At 33.5% G+C, this 20,622-nt stretch overlaps 1 protein-coding gene and 1 non-coding gene across 4 annotated transcripts in view; both read right to left on the bottom strand.

The window, feature by feature from the left end:
* The window catches only part of WDR17 (WD repeat domain 17), a 118,342-nt gene that overhangs the window by 84,493 nt on the left and 13,227 nt on the right, over window positions 1–20,622 (bottom strand). For 2 of the 3 annotated variants that reach the window (XM_078002734.1, XM_078002735.1), the window contains exon 2: window positions 3,340–3,462. In XM_078002734.1, the coding sequence (XP_077858860.1) occupies window positions 3,340–3,405 (66 nt within the window). In that variant the 5' untranslated portion in view covers window positions 3,406–3,462. Of the gene's footprint in view, window positions 1–2,280; window positions 2,441–3,339; window positions 3,463–20,622 lie in introns of all 3 variants that reach the window. The other variant, XM_078002736.1, reaches the window with a different exon arrangement.
* Window positions 1,651–1,783, bottom strand: LOC114678576 (small nucleolar RNA SNORA51). Its single transcript, XR_003730011.1, has one exon. It is a non-coding gene; the product is annotated as a small nucleolar RNA SNORA51 (small nucleolar RNA).

Below are 20,622 nucleotides of genomic sequence, written 5' to 3'. Positions count from 1 at the left end.
AAAATGGAGTAGCAACTTCTAAGCTGCTTTCATCCTGAACTAGAAACCAGCAGTTTCTCTGCTTATTTATTAAAAACAAAAAGAAAGTTCTAAATTTGTGCCAACACATTTTGACTTTAACTAAGAGTATATCTTGATTTATTATTTTTTAGTTTCCAAAATTAGATAATACAAGCATTTCTATGTTGACATAAAATTTGGTGTACCTTTGATCTTAAATAGCTTTTACAGGTCTTACAATCCAACAACTTAAATCCTGTTGAAATTCAGAGTCGAATAACTTGCTAAACCAGATATTAAAATAATAAATAGGACAAACAGAATAGATATTTCAAAACAAAATAGATATTTCAAAACAATAGCTATTTTAAAAAATCTATGATTCTAAATAAAAGATAAAAAGCATATCATACATTATTGAATATATAAATATCATTGCATTTAAAGTCTGAATTATGTATTGAAGCAAAGTCTAATACGTGAATTTCTAGATTTCTTTTCAAAAGGACTAAAAAAGATATGCAATAATTATGCAGTCTTAATTAAATTATATCTACAATTGCCAAGGAGATGAAACAAAATGTCCAGAGCCTTTTGTTATCTTTGTAGTCAGCATCAATTGTTACTCAATCATGATTCTGCATTACTAAAAACAGAAAATGGTCCACTGAAAGTCCATTTCAAAATATAAATTTATATTTTAAATATAAATTCTACAAAATATGTCACATTTAAAGGTAAATAAACATATTTAGACAGGCAATATATTGCAGATAAATCTTTTACAAAGTCTTTATTATCCTTACTTTAGAATGTTTCATTAATATGTGAACCACTCAAGAATTTTCATGTCTATTTCAAAGATTTGTTGCTTCAGAATATACAATCTTTTTGGCCCAGAAACAACACACACACTTTGCCAATGAAGTACTAAACACTGTAGCTCACTGAATAATGCAGATTTATAATGGATTTAGGAAGAAACTCTGAGCATTGTGTCACCCCACATAGAACTGACAACATCAGTCGCCTGGCAACTATAGCCTTTGCAATGATGTATTTTTTTGTTGTTGTTTAACTCAAATTGTATTTTTGGATTCAATCTCATACCATATGAAACACACATACACAAAAAATAATCATATTAAATTTATTCTTAGGTTCAATAGGGAATACATGGTGAAGATGCTTTTCGCAAAGTGAATAAAGAAAGCGATAAGGATATATCTACATTAGTTTGGCACAGGTAATAAAACTCGCTTTTAAATATGTAAGATTATTATGATATAAAATAATCATAACAAAAATTATAAAACTAAAGTTCATATATATGTGTTTGTATAAACATAGTCGCATGCCATAAATACTAATTATGTAATTATGTCAAAATACAAATGTCAACTTAGTGCTCTAAAAATCAAATTCGCACTTGTATGTGACTTTCTAAACATTACATTTCTAATTTACAATTTTTAACTCAAAAACACAACTTACCTCTTCTTGTGAACATTCTAAAAAACAGCTTTAAAAATCTGCTATGCTGAATGCTTATTATATGTAATATATATGCATATACAAATAACAAATAACAAATATATATGCATATACAAATAACAAATGAAAAATAATACACTGAATTTTTTTTCAATTCTATGTTTCCCCCATTCACAATACAGACCAGGCACAGGTCCTGGGCTGAAGCATATATGGGGTAGGTTTATTCTACCTTCTCTTTCTATACACTCAGTGTAAGAACACAGCCTGTGGTAAGCACCAGGAGGGCATAAGCTGGATTTCTGAAAGAAATTAAGGTCAATATTCATGTGTCAATTTTTTTCAATCAGAATAGGAGCTTTCATTTCCATCTACATACGTATGAGAGCTGGTCAATACTTAAGCCAGAAGGAGCTCAAACTCACAATAAGATAGTAATTTTAGGGTCAATCTATTTCTATACTTTAACAGCAGCTGCACTTTTAATACGTTTCAAAACCAGGCATTCATTTATAAAGGCCCATAGTAGCATAAAGGGCAAGAAGGGAAAGATTTTGAATTCTCATAATCTCCATGAGCTGCTCCAAAGTCATTTTAAGGAAACACGTTTCATTAAAAAGCATTTTTCTTAAAATCAGTTCCCATTCCTGCATACAATACAAACAAGGATACCGGCAGTGTGTGTGTGTGTGTGTGTGTGTGTGTGTGTGTGTTGTGTGTGTGTGTAAGTGGGACTTGGAGTATTACTATTAAACTCATAAGCTAAAATAGTTCCATCATTTATACCTGAAATCGAAATTCAGGATGGCAAACTGCTCATTAACTCTCAACTCCTTTTCTGAAGAATGCTTTAGGATTTACAGTATGAGGATTATTCTCCAGAGTTAGATATTTACTGGCTCCAGAAATGTTTACCAGATGTTTTCACAGCTTACAAAACAAGTATCTGGAAAAAAAGTACAAAAGGCTTCAAATGGTTGAGGATTTATAACTAAAAAGAAGTAATACTGAGAAAATATCTGTAATTAATGTGCTTAGGATGGAAATCTCAAGAAAAAGAAAGTACTGTATATCTTTGGCAGCCTATGCTCTTGAACAACAGTGGTGAAAAATCTAGTAAAATAGCATATACTCTGGCTTTTTTGTCTCACTAATTAATAAAATAAAAATACACAAATTGTCTTCATTTAAATAATCAAGAAATTTAAAAAGTGAAAATAATCAAAGAGAAATCATATATTATTCTAGAATAAATCCATGTGACAAGGTACATTTTAAATAGCATTTTTTCTATTATTGTTATAACAGGTCAGAATACTGTTTTCAAAATACTATGTAAATGTTTTCACACTAACAATGCAGTTTATTTTCAAATGTAATTAACTACCTAAAAATTTAACACATGCAACATGGCACTCTTCTTCAGAATTGTTTTATTTTCCTTTTAAAATATTTGTATAATAAATAGTATCAGCATACATTTATCTTCTGTTTCATTAAATGATTTTCTTTATGGGAAAGACTTGCTTGAAATTACTGCTATTTTCATATATTAATTTCAATATATAAAATGTTATTTTATATTTAAAGCCTAAGATAATTTGAAAACATTACAAACTCAACTGAAATTAGGATAGAAAAAAACGCCCTTTCTTCAATATATAGTTACACTTATTATATTCTTACTTCTGCTTTAAAACTAGCAAATAAGTGTCTTATTCACGCTCAGAATTTTGCAAGGCAAAAATGTCCACAATATAAATCACGCAGAAATAGAACTATATGAGAAGAAAAGCAGAAAAAATAAATGGCAGGAAATCGTAATTACAAATAAATGTATCTTACTCTTTGCAGTCCTTCATACCAATCATCTTGCTCAAACCAATTTGAAATGTAAGTCATCCAAGCCATAGAATGTTTCCACTTTAATCAAGGCAATTGGAAACTCGGCATCAGAACAGACAGCACCTAAAGTAACAACAATGTGTTTCAACCAAACAAGATTTACCAAAATCTCCCTTGTGAAATGATGTTCAGTACAAAAGGCTAGAACTGCACAAATATTTCAGCTGAAACAATTTTAATTATTTACAAGTAAATAAGAAAATAAGAAAAAAATCAATAATAATGTTGTTGGATAGTACCAGAGAATGCTATTATCAAATATTTTATTAACCTTTCTGTTTACGTTCTTAAAAAACAATCTTAGATTTAACTTTTATAAGAAATAGCTCAATGATTTATAAAAGTTACCAAGTTAAAAATAAGGAATCCATAAAAATCACAAAATGGGCAGCAGAAAATGAGTTATATTTTCAACCTCAGGAACTGAAGCTTTCTAAGTTAAAAGGTATACAATGATAAAGCCAATCCTATATTTCTGTTTGCTTCCAGCCCCATACTTGAGAGTTAAATCATTTTACATTTAAGTTAATTGCTAACCATGTAACCACATCAAAAAGTTTAAAGACACCATTTAATACAGTGCTGATATGTTCAAGAGTCAAAATCACAGGAATGTAATTTAATTTTAGTTTTACTCATTTTTAGAAGGGAATATTTACTAGCCATGATAAGTAAGATATTTCTTCCTACACTGGAAAATATTTGGACTTCAAAATATCCTCTATAATGTTTAGATGCTTAACTCAACATATAACAGGTTCTAAGTGATCTTTTCTTCATCAGAGACAAAATAATGGAAGGAAGGACAAAGGGATGAAGGATGGACAGTAGGAAGTGAGGAAAGAAGGAAGGAAGGGAAGAGAAAAAGAGAAAATGAGTAAAATAATGAAAAGAGAATTAAGCAACAAAGGAAAAGAAGGAAGGAGGGAAGGAAGGAGGGGAGGGGAGGGAGGAAAGAGAGAATTACAGTCTTTGTAATTTGAGTGTTTCATTCTTCAATATCCAAAGAGTAAGATAGATTTTGCTCTGGCATAGGAAGATACACTTGTATGAAATATAATTATCACAGCAGCTACTCGAGAACAGCTTTATCTCTAATGTGATTCCTTACTCTTCAGAAGTATTTTCAATAATAGATCTGAGTAAAGCCTCAAGTCAAAATGCTTGGGAATAGGTTCTTGCTTCTGCAATAAGCTCCAGGACTGGCAAAATCTCTTGCTTAATTTGTTTACATTTTGTGACTTCCTTGAATCTGTTACCTTGGCTATTCTGCCCTGCCCTTTTAGTTTCCACAAAGCCCATTGTTTCTGCCTATCTGCTCAGGTTTTTAACCGCCTGCCTTATCCTATCCTCTGTATTTGTCCTCTCCTCATTGTTGTCTCTTGCTTATCATATTTTGAGTTGCAATTATTTATCTAAGTCCTGCCATCAGCTTTTTTTACCCTAGCTTGAACTTTTATCTAATACGGGCCCAACAACTTTACCGACCTTGTCTCTGCTTCAGTGATTCCAGTGTGTCTCCCATAACACAATCTACAGGCCATACCAAGCTCCTAAACTCCATTTCCAGCTACCTGCTGAATCTAGATCTCTCAGCCCTTTACTTGATAATCTAAATATTAACATATTTAAAACCTAATGTATCTCTTTCAAGTAAGGTTTTCCTTTCTACTACCCCAAATATTCTTTCTCTTACATTCTCCATTTCAATGACTATCATTATATTCTAGATAGTAACCTGAGATGAAAATATCAAATCATCTTTGATTATTCCATCAACCTCATCTCCCCCTACTACTACATTTGATCACCAAGTCTTATCAAATCACTTTGAAAAAGTCTATTCAGAAGGGCCTTATCTTCATTACTAATGCCACTACTTTTAATGAAACCCTTCATTGTGCCCTGTACAAACTAAAAAATGCACTGTACTGTTCTGTACTGCCCTGTACTGTTCTCTTCTTTCAATATAATTCCCAAATACATGTTGTCTTTCTATGCTTTCAAGGCTTTTTGCCTGGAAGCTTTTAAATGTTTTGCCCAGGCTGCCCCGTTCACCTTTTCCTGTGAGTAGTGAGCTCTTGCAAATTTTTCAAGACTCAAATTAAGTATCTCTTTCTTTTGAAGACTTTCTCAAATCCTCCAAATCTCTTGTCCGTGCTCCTTCATATCTATATTTGTAGGTATTAGATAGTGATTATTTGTATACATATAAAGTTTGAGTTCCCCAAAAGACCAAGCCTTAATCATCTTTGTATAGAAGATGCAAAATGTGTGTTGAGTGAATTGACACATGCAACGCTATAAAAGTTGGTCACCTAGTGATATTTCACGTGAACTGAAGGCATACATTACTGAAACTTGGAAAAGATCTAGGGAAATGTATCTAAGTAAAATGGGATTACTATCCAATTCCTTGTAGGGAAGCAGCTAAACAAAATCACTTAAGAAATTGTTTTTGGTGTTTTTTTAAGAGTAACATAAAACTTGAATCAGTAAAAGTACTTTGTAATCATGCCATCACCAAGTGTGTCTTTATTATACTATTATAAATCCAGTGTAAATAAAATACCTTATTCATAGAGCATATAATAGTTCTTATTTCTTATGTCCTGATACTTTTCCATGAGCACCACTTATTATATTTGCAAGGAATAAGAAAAGCAAGATATTTCACATTGTATAATCTCAGATAAAATGTTACCTTGCATAAAACATATATTTTTTGTTATACTCCAGGTATTTTGATTATATGAGAGTAGGTGGGATCTAGTTCATTTAGTATAAGAATGGTAAATGGGTTTTAACTCTCACCCCTCCCTGGGGTGCAGAGTTGAAACCTTTAGCTGACCTCAGATGGGAAGCATGTCATGATCACTCAGCAGTAACTGAGATAAGAAGAAACTTTTGAGGAAATTTATTACACATCTTCGCATCCCTGTATCTATGTCCATAAGTCTAATTGCTATTTCATTAAAATCACACATTTAACTTATTTTAGTCAGAAAATTCTTACTGCCTATTAAAATTAGTGATAGAAACAAATGACAAAAATAAAATATTAAATATCACTAATTAAAATAAAATAGAAAATGAAGTAAAGTAGTTTTCATTGTCAGAAAACTTATTGCAGGCATTGAATAGTCAAGCACACAAGTAGTCTGTGATTTCTCCATTTTTTTCACAGATGACTTTTGGCTATTCTGGGTCTTTTGTGGTTCCATATAAATTTCAGGATTATTATTTCCATTTCTGTGAAAAACGTCATTGGTATTTTGATGGGGATTGCACTGAATGTGTAGATTGTTTTGGGTAGTAGAGACATTTTAATAATATTGATTCTTCCAATCCTTGAACATGGAAGATCTTTCCATTTTGTGTCCTCTTCAGTTTCATCAATGTTTTACAGTTTTCATTATAGACTCTTTCACTTCTTTGGTTAAGTTTATTCCCAAGTATTTTATTTTATTTCTAGCTGTTATAAATGGGACTACATTTTTCTTTTTAGACACAGTTTCACTCTGTTACCCAGGCTGGAGTGCAGAGGCACAATCTGGGGTCAGTGCAACCTCCACCTCCTGGGTTCAAGCAATTCTCATGCCTCAACCTCCCAAGTAGCTGGGATCACAGGCATGTGCCACTACACTCGGCTAATTTTTGTATTTTTAGTAGAGATGGCATTTCACCATGTTAGCCAGGCTGGTCTTGAACTCTTGACCTCTAGTGATCCACCCACCTTGGCCTCCCAAAGTGCTGGGATTACAGGCGTGAGCCACCACATCCAGCCTTGATTTCCTTTTCAGATTGTTCACTGTTGGCATATAGAAATGCTGCTTATATTTGTATGTTGATTTTGGATTCTGCAACTTTACTGAATTTATCAGTTCTATTTTTTTTTTTGGTGGAGTCTTTAGGTTTTTGTAAATATAAGATCATATCCTCTGCAAACAAGGATAATTTGATTTCTTTTGTTCCAACTTGGATGCCCTTTATCCCTTTCTCCTGTCTGATTGCTATAGCAGGATTTCCAAAACTATGTTGAATAACAATGGTAAAAATGAGCATCCTTGTCTTGTTCCAGATATTGAGGAAAGGCTTTCAGTTTTTTCCCATTCAGTATGTATATGGCTTTTATTGTGTCATGTTATGTTCCTTCTACACCCAGTTTTTTTAAGGTTTTTATCATGAAGGAGCGCTGAATTTTCCAAATGCTTTTTCGGCATCAATTGAAACGATCATATGGTTTTTGTACTTCATCCTGTTGACATGATGTATAATTTGATTTGCATATGTTGAACCATACTTGCATCCCCAGGATAAATCCCACTTGGTCTTGATGAATGGTCTTTTTTAAATATGCTGTTGAATTCAGTCTCCTAGTATTTTGTTGAATATTTTTGCATCAATATTCATCAGAAATATTGGCCTTTAATTTTCTTTTTTTGTTGTGTCTTTGTCTAGTTTTGTATTAGGGTAATTCTGGCCTCACAGAATGGGTTTGGAAGTGTTCTTTCCTCCTCTATTTTATAGAATAATTTAAGTAAATTTGGTATTGGGTTTTCTTTAAATGTTTGGTAAAATTCAGCAGTAAGGCCATTGTGTTCTGAATTTTTCCTTGATGGGAGACTTTTTATTATCATTTTGATATCATTACTTGCTATTGGTCTATTCAGGTTTTGGATTTCTTCATGGTTCAATCTTTGTAGGTTGTATGTCCATTTCTTCTAGGTTTTCTAATTTATTGGCCTATAATTGCTAATAGTATTTTTAATGAACCTTTGAATTTCTGTAGTATCAGTTGTAATAACTCTTTTTTCATCTCTGAATTTATTTAGGTCTTTTTTTATTGTTAGTCTGGCTTATGGTTTGTTGATTTTATTTATCTTTTCTGAAAACCAACTTATCACTTCATTGATCTTTTGTATTTGTTTCAATTTCTTTTATTTCTGCTCTGATTCGTATTACTTCTACTAATTCTGAGTTTGGTTTGCTCTTGCTTTTATAGTTCTTTAAGATGCATCATTAGTTTGTTTACTTCAAGTTTTTCTACTTTTTTGATGTAGGCATTTATTGCTGTAAATGTTTCTCTTAATACTTTTCATATGTCCCATAGGTTTTGGTATGTTGTGTTTCCATTTTCATTTGTCTCAAAAAATTTTCAATTTCTTTAATTTATCCATTAACCCACTGGTCATTCAGGAGCATATTGTTTGATATTCATGTGTTTATAGAGTTTCCAAAGTTTTTCTTGTTACTAATTTCTAGTTTTATTCCATTGTGACCAGAAAAGATATTTCATATGATTTCAACTTTTTTGAATTTTTAAAGACATTCTGTGGCCTAACATATGGTCCACCCTTACAAATGATGCATGTGTTGGGGAGAAAAATGTATATTCTGCAGCTGTTGGATAAAATCTTTACTAGGTTGCTGGGCATAGGCCCCCAAATCTGGCCAAAAACTGGCCCCAAATCTGGCCATAAACAAAATTTCTGCAGCACTGTGACATGCTCGTGATGGTCATGATGCCCAGGCTGGAAGGCTGTCAGTTTACCGGAATGCGGGCAAGGAACACCTGGCCCAACCAAGGCGGAAAACCGCTTAAGGCGTTCTTAAACCACAGACAACAGCGTGCACCATCTGTGCCTTATGGACATGCTCCTGCTGCAAATAACTAGCCAGAGCCCATCCCTTTATTTCAGCCCACCCTTTTGTTTCCCATAAGGAATACCTTTAGTTTATCTATAATCTATAGAAACAATGCTTATCACTGGCTTGCTGTCAATAAATATGTGGGTAAATCTCTGTTCAAGGCTCTGAGTTCTGAAGGCTGTGAGACTCCTGATTTTCCACTTCACACTCTATATTTCTGTGTGTGTGTCTTTAATTCCTCTAGCACCACTGGGTTAGGGCCTCCCTGACCGAGCTGGTCTCGGCATTGGGTGATAATGATGTCCTTTCAGTGAGGACCATATGGGCCTATATCTTAATAATAAGGAAGAAATGGAAAGAGACCATTTCTCACAAAGCCTGAGGCTCAACTTAAGTAAATTCATTTAATGACTAAAATAATGTGACCTGCCTGTCTTCACCTGTTTGTCTTGCTACAAGGCTGGGTAATTTATAAAGAAAAGAGGTTTATTTGGCTCATGGTTCTACAGGCTGTACAGGAAGCATGACACCAGAATTTGCATCTGGTTAGGGCCTCAGATTACTTCCACTGATTGCAGAGGGGAAAAGGAGTTGGTGTGTGCAGAGATGATATGGAAAGAGAGAGGGAGCAAGAAAAGGGGAAGGAGATGCCAGCCTTTTTTTTTTTTTTTTTTTTAAACAACCAGCTCTAATAGAAACTAATAGAGCAAGAACTTGCTCGTTATTGCAAGGATGACACCAAACAATTCATGAGGGATCTACCTCCATGACCCAAACACCTCATTATACCCTAACTACAACATTGGGGATCAAATTTCAACATGGATTTTCAGGGATAAACATCCCATCTATAGCACTGCCCTACTCTAATACCCCCCATAAGCAAAAGTAGATTCTCTCTGGAGGAAGATAACATTAAATTATCAGCATTTAATAAAATAATGACCAGGCAGGCAAAAATACAGAAATTCCAAGTTATGCTTGTTTCCACTTACATATAAATGGAACACCTTCATTTCCAGGAACAATGGAGAAGGAGTAAAAGCAAACCTCATTTGTTTCAGAGGAGGGATAGAAAACCCTCTTTTCCGACCCTAGGAACCAGGGAAAAATCACCAGTTCTAGGAAAAGGGAAGAAGCAAAAGCTCTCATACACAAGGGAGCAGGCTGCGAAAAATCTTAGTCCCCAGTTCTGTCCAAAAACAAGGCATAGATCTGCCACTGTTGGAGGAAATGCAAAAAAAGCTCTCTTACTCAACACTCATATATACAACACTCAACACTCATACATACAAAGCAGAGACTGGCTGCCACAGAAAGGGGTTTAGGGGTACAGGAGAGACTCACAAATGTTCGCTAAGAACCAGACTCTCATAAACTGGGGATCAAAATTGTCGTATAATACTACATTAGGGTACTATAAAAGAATTAGAATGAACTATTACAATCAAAAGTCAAACATAAAAGGATACATATTGCATGATTCCATTTATAGTAAGTTAAAATAAGCAAAATTAATTCTATGTTATTAGAAGTTGTGAAAGAGTTTTGGGGGGGAACAGAAATTGTAACTTAAAAGAAGCCCTAAAGGAGATGTCTAGGGAGTTTACAATGTTTATTTTATGCTAATTATGCTGATGAGTACATTTTGCTGCTATAAAACACTCGATTACAATTTCTGCTTTCAGGTATATGATCTAAGCAATTACATACTAAAACTCCACAGTAGTGTTTTCTAATATTAACAAAATTAAAAGGGGAAAAATGCGGAAATTAACTCGTCCACATAGAGATACAGTGTAATTAGATTATATTTTCTAACTTCACTTGGGCAATTTCATTTCTCCTTTCTACTTTTCCATTAGAGTTTGCTGCCCACCAACCCCAACCATCAATATTTCAGCATACATCAACTTAAATCTATCTCTGGGATTTAGTACAAATTCTTCTCTAATCCACAAGTATTGTTAGAAGCAGTGTCAGGGACAAGCAGATGAGGAAGGCAGAAACAAAAAATAAATAATCCCCATGATGGGGCAGGAATAAAAACAGAAGTCTTTCTAAATAAACTGAGGATAGATTAGATCAAGGAAATGTGTTTGGGATCCAAAGAAATACCAACAGGAAATGTGATGACTTTGCCATAATTATCTCAGTCTGTTCATGCCACATCTATAGCGGGTCCTCTGAGTCCTTAATTCTTGTTCTTACCACAGAAAATGTGTACTTGAGCAGATCTCCACTATCATGTTCTGAAAGGCCTGAAGAAATCTGCATAGAAAAATGTTTCTGATTCAATATTTCATACTTTGATCAGACATTCCAAGCTCACCCTTATCAACAAGAAAAAACAGTGCAGCTGACAACACTCCAATTATCAGTGATTCCAGTTTGAAATTTTTTTAAAGAGATAGGGTCTCACCATGTTGCCCCGACTGGCCTCAAACTTTTGGGCTCAAGCAATCCTCCCACTTCAGCCATTTAAGTAGCTGGGGTTACAAGCATGCATCACTACCCTCCTGGCTGGGTCTGAAGTTTTTAGTGACAAAGTATACACTATGCTTCTCTTTACCTTAGGTCATACACTATTTTTATGTGCAGTAACACATAAAATAAAGTAAAATAGTTGAAAAATGAAGTATTTTTACCAGATAATTGGAATATATAAAAATAAAGGCTGGGCATGGTGACTCACGTCTGTAATCCCAGCACTTTAAGCCAAGGAGGGCAGATCACTTGAGGCCAGGAGTTTGAAATCAGATTAGCCAACATGGTGAAACCCTGTCTCTACTAAAAATATAAAAACTAGCTGGATGTAGTGGTACACACCTGTAGTCCCAGCTACTCAGAAGGCTGAGGCACAAGAATTGCTTGAACCCGGGAGGTGGAGGTTGCAGTGAGCCAAGATCACGCCACTGCACTCCAGCCTGGGTGACACAGATTCCGTCTCAAAAAAAAAAATTAATTGATTAAAATAAAAATAAAATGAATATACTATACTTTAAAACTGAAAAAAACAATAGCTGAAATTTAGATCTCAATGGATGAATTTATTAGTTGATTGGATACCCCAAAAGTCACTATTAGTGCAGTGGAACATAAATAAATGGTATATGCCAAAATCAATGCATAGAGAAAAAGAGAAACAGAACAAAGCATAAGAGACAGATAAGGTAGGCAGAAAAGTTAAACATGTGTGGAAGAGTAGAATAAGGAGAGGAAAGGAATAATATAGTGGAACCAAAGAGAGAGAAAGAATGAGAAATTTCTGAAACTGATTTTAAAACTAAGATCTCTGAACTACCAAGCTCCAAGGAGGATAAGTTAAAGTGATACCTTATTCATGCACATCACAATAAATGCCAAAAACCACAAAAAGAAAATGTTAAATCTTAAAAATGGTCATGTTACAGCAAAGATCAATAGAAATAATGGAAGTCAGAATGCAATGAAATTACATTTTAAAGTTCTGAGAAAAAGATAACTAACAACTCGGCAAACATAGTATTTAAAAATGGAAGAATATGAACATTTTCATTGTAAGTTTTCATACAAACAAAACCTAGTAAATTCATTGCTAGTAGACCCATTCTAGAAAAAAAAATGTCAGGGCTTTCTTTAGGTAGAAGGAAAAGAAACATGAAAATGTTAGAGATAGTGAAGATCATCAGAAAGGGAAAATATGTAGGTAAATATAAATGAATATTAACTATGCAAAATGATCATTGTAATGTCTTATGAAATTTAAAATATTTGTAGCACTAAATTATATGAAAACAGTAACACAAAAGAGAGCAGGATAAATGGAGTTAGTATTAGCATTAAAGAAGAGGTAAAAGTAATCATTTGTATTAAACTATAATGAGTCAAATTTACATGCTGGAATCTCCAGGGTAATTACAAAAAAAGACAGTAAATAAACATACTGTTAGCAAGTTAATTGAAGGAAAGTGTAACTAATTAAAAATTATAAATGAGAAAACAAAAATTATAAATGAGAAAAAGTTTGTATACATAAATAAAACTATAACAGTTATATATTGAATAAGAGAAAATAAAATTACAAATCAAAATAAAATGAGCATCTACATTAAAAAATTCAACTCATTACATGGGACACACTTTAATAAAAGATTACAGAATGGTTGAAAGTCAAAGATCAGAAAATGATAAACTATACAAATATTAACCAAAAGAAAGATCTTACGTAAATCAAATATAAAATAGATTCTAAGGCAAGAAATAGTACCAAAAAAGAGAGGAACATTGCTTAAAGATAAAGGGGTCAATGAGACTGAAATATATAATAATCCTAAAACTGGTTGCATCCAAATGACATACACAGTTTTCAATTAAATAAAGCAAGAATGACAAAAAAAGAAAGACACAATTAAAGGAAAACTATGTAAATCTATAATCATAATGGGAGATTTTAAGTAATAAATCTCAATAGCTGATAGAATAAATAGATAAAACCCCATAGGATCTGAACAACATACAGAAAAGGACTCAATTGACATATATATGATACTGTACCCAATAAAGATAGACTTCACATTCTTTTCAAATAAACATGGGTGGGCTGCTTATAAAAATAAACCGTGCACAGAGTCATAAAGAAAATTTAACCAAACTTTAAAACACTGAAATCATTCAGAGTGTATTTTTAAATCAGGATAGAATTAAGTCTGAAATCAATAAATAAAACTACAAAATCCACAACTACCTAGAAATTAAAGAATGCATTTCTAAATCTTGGAATCAGAAAAGAAATAAAAAATGGAAGTTAGAAAATACTTAGCACTAAATAGCAAAGTCTAAACATAGAAATTTGTGGGTTGCAGCTAGATCAATGCTTAAGTGGGGGAGGATTATAGCATCAATTATATTTTACCTTTTTCTAATAGAAAAGGAGAAGGAAGAAAATTCAAAGATTTAAGTTTCTATCTTTAAAAATTGGAAAAAGAAAAGCAAATCAAGCCCAAAAAAATGTAGAAAAGGAAATCATTCCAAAAACAGGTGAAAGCAATGAAATAGTTCACAAACATACAGTAGAGGTAATCAACTAAACCAAATACTGCTTCCCTTATTGATCAAGAAAAATACAGAAAAAATACAAATATCCATATCAGATCCTTCTCAGGAATAAAAAAAAAAAAAAAAAAAAAAACACTGTAGAACTGTACTGACATAAAAAAAAAGAATATTATATCCACCTTCACACCAACATATTGGATAACTTGGATGAATGCACACATTCTTCAAAAAGAAATACAAGTTACCAAAGTTGATCGAAGAATGAGAAAATCTAATATTTGGCCTGAATATGAATATAAGTCTATATGTAAAACTTTTCCCACACACAATCTTCCCGGCCCAGATCGTTTCACTGGAGAATTATTTAAAATATTTCAAAAAGAAATGTTACACAAACTCTTTGAGAATATAGTAAAAGAAATCACTTCTCACTTCTTTATATCTTCCCTAAACCTGAAAAAGACGTATAAGAAGGGAACTACAGAGCAATGTCTCTCATAAATTAAACATAAAAATCCTAAACAAAAAAGTAAAGATACATCGAGTTAATGAATTAGAAGATTAAATGTCGTGAAAATGTAAATTCTCTCAAAATTAATCTTCAGATTTAATTCAGTCTTAATAAAAAATCCTAGCAGATCTTTTTGTATGAAAAATGCCAAGTTAATTCTAAAATGCATATGAAAATGTAAATGCCCAAGAATAGCTAAGACAGTCTTGAAAAAGACTGAGGTTTTATACGAACAAGCCTAACGTTTATACTACCCATTATAAAGCTATCTTAATTAAGACAGGGTGGTGGTGATGCAAAGATACACAAACTGACACAAACTGAACAGCATGAGTCCAGGACAGATCTCTTCATATGCCATTAAGTGATTTATGGTGAAGGTGATAATTCAGTGGGGCACAGAATAGACCTTTCAGTAAATGATTCTGCATAATTGAATACCCTCATGGAAATACGGGGGTGTGTGGAGTGTATATATATATACACACACACACACACACACACACACACATATATGTATATATATACACACACACATATATGTATGTATGTATATATGGATATACCCAGATAAATACAGTATGCTCATACTGTGAGGAAAAGTTTATAATAATGAGAATAAATGAATAAGCAACAACTACATGCAACCCTATGGATGAAACTCACAAATAATTAAAGAAGCCAGATATAAAAATAATACTGTATTCCATGAATACATATATATACATATATATATACACACACACACATATATATATATAAAATCTTGACACTAAGCTAACATAATTTTAAAAAGAGAGGGCGATTGTAAAAGTAAATACATAAGGTAAAATATTAAAGCTTTAAAAGAAAACTAATGATAACATCTTATCTTAGGGATAGGAAAAGACTCATTAAATAGGACACAAAAACTGCCAATCACAAGGGAAAACACTGACATATAGGACAATATTATGGTTACAAACTTATTGGTATAATTTGGATGTTTGTCCTCCCTCAAACCTCATGTTGAAATTTGATCACAATGTTGGAGGTGTGATGGATGTAATGGAAAGGTGTTCGTATCATAGGGGCAGTTCTCTTACGAATAGATTAATGTCTTCTCTCAGGAAAAGGGTGAGTTCTCACTCTAGTTCCCAGGAAAGCTGGTTGTTAAAAAGACACTGGCACTCCCAGCTCCTTGCTGCCTTTCTTGCTATGTGTTCTTTGCACACACCAGCTCCCTTTCACCTTCCACCATGAGTGGAGGCAGCCTGAGACCTTAACCAAATGCTCAATCTTGAACTTTTCCAGACATTAGAATCATAAGCTTAATAAATCTGTTCTCTTTATAGATTACTTAGCCTTGGGCATTCCTTTATAGCAACATGAAACAGACTAACACATTTGCATTCATCAAGATAGCATTAAAAGTGTGAAAAGGGAGAAAATGTTTATAGACCTATAAACATTTATAGCATCTATAAACACAGGATACTTACAACCAAGGAAAAACAAACACAAAAACAAAACAGACTGGCAAACCAATAGAAAAATGTATAAAAGGGAAGATAAATTCAGAACCTGAATCATCCAAATAACTAAGTAGCATATAAAAAGTTGCTCAATATCACTATCATAAGGGAAATACAAAGTAAAACTGCAAAGAAGTACTGCTACACTCCCAACAGGGGGCTAAAATGCACAATAGCAGATTAGCCACAATGCAGAGTAACTGAAACTCATATACTGCTCAGGGGAATGTGTGGAACAACTGCTTTGGACAACTCATTGGCCGAATCCTCTAACGCCAAACAAATACATGCCCTATGACCAGCATTTCCACTCCTAAGTGTATAGCCAACAGCAATGGGTAATGTTCGTTAAAAGACATGTATTAGAATATTCACAGCATTTCTATATATAAAGTATAAACTGCTCAAGTATACTTTAATAGTACAATGACAAATACAATACATTCATACTCTGTGGAAAAGTTTATAATAATGAGAATAAATGAATAAGTAACAACTATATGCAACCCTATGGATGAAATTCACAAATAATGAAAGAAGCCAGATATAAAAATAATACTGTATTCCATAAATACAAAGCACAAAAATGGACAATATTCATCTATTCTGCTAGTGGTATCCTTGGTGGTGGTAGGGAGTGCTGATAATGTTCTATTTATGCTTAAAAACAAAAATAAAAACAACCTAAGGGAAGAATTTCCTCTGGATGATACGTTTGTGTAGTATGAATCATAATCATCATAGTCAATGAATTCTTTTTAATGAATTACTCAGCCTCCATCTCCTGAAAATTTAACCAAAATTTCTAGCCAGAATCCCTAATTGTTCTAGTCTAAACATTAAAAAATCACTTGCATGAGGGTAATATAACAAGTCTAAAATGTCCCACATATGCCACAGTGCCTCATGAATAAAATATTATTAATTTTTAGAGTAAAAAATAGAGTTCTAAGTTAATTGCTATTTAATCTATTTGGGTTTTCTAAGAAAATCTATTGAGCAGTTTCTTAAGTACATTTTATTTCTAAGAAATATAAATACAGTCTTTATTAAAATTCACAGAAAAACATTTTACTCTTTTATGAAAGTGGCTTGATGCAGCAGAAAAAGTATAATAAGCTATTCAAAAGTACCTATATTTTTGAATAAGTCTATATTTCCCTGTCTCAAATTCATCTTCATCTGTGCTATTTCCTAAGACTTACAGTAAATAAATTCAAAATATCCCATGAAAAGCATTTTGTAAAATGTAGATGAATCTAACATTGGAGTAAATAATTTTTAAAATGGAAAGTATGTTACTTAAACACTATATTTCCACAAATTTTCAAAGATAAAAAGCATTAGGATTTATTGTTTGCATTAAGAGAAAAGGCATACCCTTTTCAGTTCACCCTTTTTCTTCCATTTGGAACTTGGAAAGGAAGGCTGACACATTAGCAAATATCTTGGATCATAAGGACAAGGGTTACACCAAAGAATAGTAGAATGGGAACTGTTAGATGTCTCAATCCTGGAAAACTTGGACTTTTAAGCCACTATAATGTTGCATTTCTCGGTCATGCAGCCAAATCTCAGGTCAACTCTTAGGTTACCTATTTTCAAATCATATTTTACAAAGTGGAATTCTCAATTAGTCAATAATGTCAAGTACTTACAGCTTTCTTAATTTCTCGTCTTTAAATGTGATTACCATGTTTCATCACCCGAGCATACATGGTTATTAAAATTCAGTCACTACTGTCTATAGTAATATTATAAGCAGAATTGGTGTCATTTGCCTTACCAAATGTATTATTTACCTATGTTTTTATCTCATTAATATCACATATTATTTAGTGAAAAAATTAATCCATATATATTTGTTGCATCATTTCATTTCATTCATGTTGGCACATAGTATAAATCATGGCCAGGAACTAAAGCCAGTTATTTAAGATACAAAGATAAACAAGAAGTAAACAAAGGAGGGAAAAAAAGCTGCTTCAAGAAACTTACAGCAGAAGAGCTAGACACACAGCAGACATATATGTTGTCTAATCTATCAACAACCATTGTCACTTGTCTCTTTCCCTGCCAACAAAGTCCCACATTCTTTTGGTACAGGTGGAATTACACTGATCTCAGGGAGGAAAGGCTGTTTACCTGTTCCTAGAAGGAGAATGATGATTGGTCTATGCCAGTCACAGTAATTTCATCATCCTTGGACAAGTAGAGGCCTAAGTGTGGGCATCTGATCCAGCTTCAGCTAAGGAGATACAAGTGGAAATCTATGATGTTATTCTCCTGCCCTGCTGACTGGAACACTGATGTGATGCTGTCGCTGCAGCAGCTGTCTTGCGTCCCCGAAGGAAAGGCCAAGAAAACTGCAGAGATGCTGCCGTTCTAACGGTATTGTTGTACCATCTTCAGGCCTCTTGTTATATGAAAAAAAGGAAGTCTGTTTTAGTTGCTGATTTTCTGTTTATTTGCACTCGACTTCATTTCTAATAGACACAAATAAATGTATGAAACAATATGCAATAGCTGCTATAATACAGAATGAACACATACTTGGAGGAATAAAGAAAAATGTGCCTATGATCTAGGTGGCCAAGAAGGCTGCATAAAAAAAAAGTTGGGACTGGAACTTTGAGACAGAAATTATTTTTCTCTGCCTAAAGTATAATGGCACAGAAAGAGAAGTAGTGGAACACGAGGACGAACAGACAGGCAGAGACAGAAGGATGGAAAGTCATGTAGATCGTGGTAAGAATTGTGGATTTTACTTTATAGGGGCTGGGGAGTCTTTGAAACATTTTCAACATGCTAATGATATTTTTAAATCACACAAAAATCCCATTTTGTGATTTACTAATATCATCCTGACACTATTTTGAAAAGGCCTCTGGGGGACATGGTGGCAAAACATATGCAAGTAGATGACAAGGACAGGGGTTGAACTAATAAACTAACTGGAAGCAAGGGAGAGGGAGAACTTAAGGAAGATTTGTCGACTTCTGCCTGACTGAATAGCTTAGCCCATTCATTGAGAGAGAGAATTCAGTAGGAGCACCAGGTCTGGGTAAAGCTCTATAAAGAGATATTGAATGCAAAATGTCAGTGCGACATGTAGGTGGAGATTCCTAAAATTAAAATACAGAAGTCTGGATAAGCATTTCATATACAATTTTGAGCAACACCAATGTCTGAGGGATAAGTACAGGAAACAAAAAAGAGGCTGAAAAGACAACTGAGCAGAGGTACAATAAATAAAAATAATATAGAAAATAATATGCTGGATGTCAAAGGAGAACATTCTCAAGCAGGTTAAATATTTCAGACAGGCCAAGTAAAGTTAAGACTGAAGTATCCATCCTGCATTTGAGGATTGAGAAACAGGTTGTTAATTAGCAAAATTAGTAAAACCCCCACTAGTCAAAGATGAGTCCTCATTTTACTTGCTACTTTAGCAGCAGTAGTTGCCACGTTGGACCACAGTTGAATCCACCCTCCTGCAACATCTCTTTCACTTGCCTTTTAGAAAAGTGCTTTCTTTTGGTTCCCCTACTACTTCAGTGCCTTCTCCCCATTCGTTTTTTTTAATCTTTTTGTTTTGATTCCTCATCATCTTTCTGAACTCCAAACTTTAGAACGTCCTAGGGATCAGTCGTTGGATCTCTTCTCCACACTGTTCTCTCGGTGATCCCATCCAGTTTTAGAAACTTAAATACCATATAAATTTACCCCCATGTTTTTATCTTGTGTATACTTCATATTTATAATTTCCTGTTTAACATCCCCACATGGATTTTAAACAGAATCTCACATTTAAGTTATTAAAAAAAAAAAAACTTACGATGTTCCCCACAAAATATGCTCCTAGTTATTTTTTTCTAATTCAGTAAATGGCCACCAATTTGACTACAGTAAATAGCTACTGACAACTGCTGCTATGGTTTGACTGCATCCCCTAAATTTCATGTGTTGGAAACTTAATCCCCAATGTGGCAGCACTGAAAGGTGGGGCCTTTATAAAGTGATTAAATCATGAGGGTTCTGCTCTCATGAACGAATTAATCCATTCATGAATTAATGAATTAGTGGCTCAATGGATTAGTAGGTTATCATGGGAGGGGAAGTGGTGGCTTATAAGAATATGAAGAGACCTCAACAAGCATGTTAAGCATGTTAGCACACTCACCCCACTCGCCTTGTGATTTCCCGCACTTCCTTTGGACTCTTCAGAGTCCCGACCAGCAGGAAGGCTCTTAGGCTCTTACCAGATGTGGCCTCTTGATCTTGGACTTCTTAGCCTCCATAATGGTAAGAAACAAACTTATTTTTACAAGTTACCCAGTTTCAGGTATTCTTTTGTAAGCAACAGAAAATGGATGAAGACAACTAGGTATAAAGAATAACTGCTGTTTCCTTAATTTGATTTAATATGAATCTCCTTCTGGTGATAGAGACATTCCATTTGAGAAATGTATGAGTATGTATGTGTATGTTGACATTTTAGTAAAGACT

Source organism: Macaca mulatta, chromosome 5, assembly GCF_049350105.2.
Source record: "Macaca mulatta isolate MMU2019108-1 chromosome 5, T2T-MMU8v2.0, whole genome shotgun sequence".
In the NCBI taxonomy this organism is placed as follows: Eukaryota; Metazoa; Chordata; class Mammalia; order Primates; family Cercopithecidae; genus Macaca; species Macaca mulatta.
This window is presented reverse-complemented; position numbering and strand designations above follow the sequence as displayed.